General features: G+C 48.3%; 1 protein-coding gene across 1 annotated transcript; it reads right to left on the minus strand.

Moving 5' to 3' along the window:
- Positions 1 to 881: 881 nt before the first annotated feature.
- K441DRAFT_692930 (kinase-like protein) lies at positions 882 to 4,866 on the minus strand. The gene is made up of 4 exons (XM_067652606.1): positions 4,189 to 4,866; positions 3,577 to 4,114; positions 3,461 to 3,524; positions 882 to 3,410 (listed from the first exon to the last, which is right to left on the minus strand). Exons 1-4 carry the CDS (start codon positions 4,826 to 4,828, stop codon positions 1,293 to 1,295), a joined length of 3,360 nt encoding a protein of 1,119 aa, XP_067508864.1. The 5' UTR covers positions 4,829 to 4,866; the 3' UTR covers positions 882 to 1,292.
- Between the last annotated feature and the right edge of the window lie 387 nt (positions 4,867 to 5,253).

A 5,253-nucleotide genomic window follows, 5' to 3' on the forward strand; every position in this document is an offset into this window, starting at 1 on the left:
AGGCATCTCTCTAAACTCCTATAGTAGGGTAAGATTAAATATAACGTTTATAAAGTAACTCTTAAGCACAAAATATATATTTAAAACTATATGTTCCTTATATATAGGACCTTTTTATAGTTATTACGCGCTTATCTTATTATTTTATTAGTCTATTATCTAATCCTATTCTATTATCTAAAAAAATGTATATAATAACTAGGACTTTATAATTCGTCTAGGGGGTAAGAGGTAATAGTTAAGGTAAGGGTAAGGTAAAGATAAAGTAAAGGGTAAGGTAGAGGGTAGAGTAAGGGGTAAGGGGTAAGGGGTAAGGTAAAGGGTGGCTAATAGGGGATAGATAATATAGTTGCTATAAAATATCTTGCCTGAAATGACCCTTGGAGCAATGATTGGGCGCACACGACCTGAGACTAGTCTTTCCGAGCGGGATCACGTACTATCCCTTATGTCTAAAGGATTTTGCTATCTCCCTTAGTATCGTTTAACCGCAGCGGAGCTTCTGCAAGATGATTTATTTCAGACCGTCATGAGGCTTTATAGGGTCTGAGGTTCTATCCATCAGGTTTCTGATGTCAGATTTCTTCCTGGATTTCAGTTCCAGTTTTTTAGAGAAGAACTTTTTGTGCCTAAGAAATTGGCCATTCAATAGATAATGGGTCAATACAGGAGCTATACAGGATGTCATCCCATCAACCATCAACATTTCATCTCATTCGCAATATTCGAGCTGTTCATTTATTCTTTGTTCTCGCGCCTATGTTTCAAGGGTTACTCCATAAGGGGCAAGGATAAAGCGCACGCTCAGGTTTAGCGTAAGTTTGTGCGTAGAAAGAGCGTGTGTAGAAAAAATCTAACACCGATTCTGTAAACTACTGTATGCGGTTGCATTATGGATCTAACCAAAAACTAAGCTAGCTGGGCAGAATTGTCTTTGAGAGTTCAATTTGGAGTATTAGAGCTGGTATACCCAAATTAGGCTACTATTATAGACTGAAACCTAGTATTTAATAATCATTACTCATTGAGCTTGATATCTTCCAAAACCTTTCCCAATTATCTCTCAACAACCGTGATTGAGCGCCCCATCCTTGGCTTACGCTGATCACAGATTTTAATCAGGTTAGACCTAATCCAAAGGCTTCATAGACTTATGGACCCTAAAAGGTAACCACGCATTACCTGGATAATACATGGGAGATTCCTATAATATCCATCACATAAAGGAAAGGCGCCGGTGTTGATCCAGAGGTAGAAGCTCAAGGAATCCTTGCGCCAATTTGCCAATCTTTTCACACGGAAAACATGTAGAACGTGCCCAAAGGCATGGTGGAGTTCCGAAAGGCCCATGTGCCTCCCATTGCTCGCCGCGATAGATTCACAGTGCCCTTGTACTGCCAACCAATGTCAATCTCTCCATCTCCAAGACCTACAGCCATAACCAAACATCCAGATGATGTCACCTCCCCTTCAATCTTCACTTGGCCAGCCTCGTCTTCACCAGTGCCATGTATTGCCAGAGACCCCGGCTTGTTGGCCATTACCTTAGCGGTGAGATCCATAACCCTCGATTTGTTTCGGTTACGCCGGGGACCAGGTGGGTCGTTCCACAGGTAGCAGCCTTCCCAAGTCCCGTTGAGGAGTTCAAGCAAGGTATCCATAGAGCCCGAATATTGTGAGTCAACTGGAGCATTGTAGCAGATGAGCTGGTGCTCTTCAAGAATCACTGCCGCTTCATCAAGCCCTTCCTCTTTAGCAAGCCTGATAGCCTCCTTGTAGTGCAGTCCAGTCAGTTTATTTCTACCTCCCAAATTGACCAGGACCTCGAGGTTACCTGCCCATCCCATAGTCATGGCATGATGAAGCGCGCTCCCTTTGATACCGTTCGCAGGGTCCAATTGCGGCCAGGACTCTTTGCTGAGTACCTGGCTCACTGCTCTCATCACTACGCGGAAGTCTTTGTACGACTCATTCATTGAGTACATGTCGCCACCGAGGTGGGCCCGTGCCTGAATAGCTATCGAGTGACGGATCAACAACATGACTAGCATAAAATTGTACGGAAAGTCTTCCGGCAGGGGCGCCGCGTTGTCCTGTTGATCCGATACTACCGGTGTTTGTAGTTGCGGCGCCTGTCTAGGTAGAGTTTCGTCCGTCGGTGGCGGCCTCCGAAGCCAGACGAGCCATCGCGACAGCCAGGGAGTCCATGGACGCAGTTTGGCGAACTCTGCTTCCGCCTCTTCGTATCGCCCTTGGGCAAGCAGGAGGTAACCTAGGCTGTCAGTGACCATCTGGGGAGGGATCTGGCGATGACCGGGGACCTTTCCGCCTTGAGCAATTGCTTCCAGCGACTTCAACAGCGCTCGAGCTTCGTCTTCTGCATCCTTGAGCTTTCCGGCGGCGGTCAGAGTGGTCTGTATTTTCATTCGACAGGTTAGAGTGCGCGGGTCATCCTTGCCTTCGAGCTTCTCCATCACCTTCAGGATTTCTCGGAGCTCTGTCTCAGCTTCGTCATACATTCCCAAGCGAAGACTCGTAAAAGCTCGGTCGTCTCTGAGCTCTATAGTGCGAGTGTGTTCTGGTCCAAAGGTGGTCTCCAGACCGTTGACGGCAAGGTCGAAGTAGTGTTTGGCCTGGACGGTTTTGAAGTCGGTCTTTAGGAGCTTCGCAATCGACGCTGCACTCAAGCACGTCAAGATGTGGTTCTCCCCGCGCTCTCTCATCAATGTTTTGTGGCATTCCATTGCAAGCTTTCCGCCATCTTCTAACCCCTTGACACCACCGGTTAACATCTGTATCATTGCAAGGTCCATTTGAATCATGGTACATTCAATCGAGTTTTTCAAATCTGAGTCCTCTTTCATGTCGCTTGCAATGCCTTCGAGGTGGTCAATCAGCTTCATTGGCTGCTTCCCCGGGGCCGGCGGCGTGGCCATCAGCACTGTTTCCAGGCCCCAGCGGAGATTCAATACTGCTACATGAGTTTTCCCTAGAGCAGAACCCATGGTCTCAATCTCCTTTCTCAGATGTCTTTCAGCAATTCCATAGTCTTTCAGCTCCAGAAACTCGTTGGCAGTTTGTATTGGTGTGATGACTCCGTCGGCATACATGTCCTGAAGCCTCTTGTTCTTGAAGTCATAACCGCGTACAATTTTGGAGGATTTGATTAGCTCAATTTTTGCGTCCACGTCGGGAGCGTCAGGTTTCACCTTCTTAAGCCAGGCTTCCGCTGTTGAATCATTGATGGGACCGCCAAAGCCGATTAGTTTGCAAAAGACCACCTGCAATGCAGCATCCGTTCTTATCTCGTCGTCTTCGTTTTCCTTTTTCACAAGGGCCACGAGGCTGCTGACGATGTGTTTTCGGACACGAAAATCGACCCGGCAGAGCATCGTCAACGCTTGAGGGATCTGTTCGAAGTCAATTTCCGTATACTCTGGATGTTCCAGCCATGCCATACCTGCAGCACGGAGCTAAGTGTGAATTCACTTGGCGTTTCTATGTGTGTTTCTATTTCCAAGGGACTTCTAGATTTGTCAGCAGTTCCTGCTATCAAGTCGATGAGAGACAGCATACTTATCACGCCAGGTGAAAAGCTCAATTCCCTCAAGGCTATGTAAGCGGGCGTTCGGGTCTGGGATGAGCGCTTCAATGAGGAAGGAGCATGCTCTGGCATGTGGGCCCGATAAGGTAGCAATAGCTATTTTGGCAAATGCGAGGACTGCATCTGAGCCTGCATTTTTCAATGCCAGAAGTCCCGTCCGCTCAGTCGATACTCCTCCGTTCGAGTTCAGTAGAGTCCGGTACTCTCGCAGGACTCTCTCGTTATTTTCGTGCTTCTCTAATTCCCGAAGCTGTTCGTAGAATAGAGCCCATACGCACGTGAGAGCAAACATGTAAATGTCGACTTTCTTGGCCTCTGCGGCTGAGCACTTCTTTCCGCTTTCGTTCTCGGGTGCGCTCCATATGTCTGCGCGCCGTAGCTGCACCGTGCGATCACCCCATACGACCTCCGAGAGGCCGAAATCAGCGAGTTTGGCGACATACTTGGGCTCGTTCTCGCTACCGGGGAAGATCAGGATGTTGTCAGGCTTAAGGTCGAGGTGGACGGCATCTTTGACCACGAGTTAGCGGGAAGAGGGCGCGGAATCATTCTGAAAATTTTGCTTGAGATTGATATGAACTCGCCATGGGTATGTAAGGCCGCCAGGGCGGAGGCAACATCCGCACATAACCCCAACCTATCATTCATGTCAAGACCAGCGCGAGGGGTATCTGAAACAACGAAGCCGCGTAGGTTCTCGAGAGTCGTTTTCTCGAAGATAAGAACCGGCCAAACATTCGTTTCTCGCTTTGTAGGATCCTCCAAATCCCAGCCGATAGCCTCAAGGGTAAGTATATTTGGATGAGCCCGCAAGGCCGGGTGACCGTGAATCATGATTTGGACGAGAAGTTCATGAAAGATGCCACTAAAGTCCCTGTATGCGCCAGTCCGATGGTACGGTGATGACGTCTTGAAAGCAAACCGATCCTTGACGCTCGTGTCGGCCTGGAAAATGGTACTTTGTGCACCGCGCCCGAGACTTCCAAAGCCTTCTTGCCACGCGATGCCGAGGAAATCGATGCCAAACTGCTGGGCGCAGGCAAGCACTGAAATGAAGCGGCATTTCCAGTGAGGGTCCGGCGACCCAGGCCATACCATCGAGAAGGCTCTGGAGATTGGCGAGAGGACGCTTCGCGTCGAATCTTCCTCAGCCTGGCTTTCGAACCAGTGATCGGCCGGGTTTGAAAGAGAATATTGAACTGAAGAGGTCAAAGAGCTATTCATTTTCGCTGGATGGAGCAACAAAACCTCTTGTGTTACGGTATCATATCCCGCCGATGATTGGGAGTGGTATCGCAGATGGTATAAAGCTTTCGCTTACAAAAGAATCCTCGAACGATCACGCATCCTTCGTGTGGCAAGAATTCATGCACTTTTCGTATATGCACGCCTCTTAAGCCAATCTAGAGGCTCTATACCGTAAATAGCTTGGTGTTGAAGCCTCTGGTCAGTGCGGTTGCTCGGCGGTAGGGGTGTAGGCGATCCTCTATATCAAATAACCGCTGGTTGAACCGCTCAACCACTTGTAGCACTTGATACACCTCATTTAACGTATACAGCACGTCCTCCCTTATAACCTTGAGCTGGTCCTTCACTGGCTTATCCTCATTAACATCAAGAACGCGTGTAAAGCAAATAGGTGGCAGTAA

The sequence above is a fragment of the Cenococcum geophilum genome (genome assembly GCF_001692895.1).
Source record: "Cenococcum geophilum 1.58 unplaced genomic scaffold K441scaffold_4, whole genome shotgun sequence".
Lineage (NCBI taxonomy): Eukaryota > Fungi > Ascomycota > Dothideomycetes > Gloniales > Gloniaceae > Cenococcum > Cenococcum geophilum.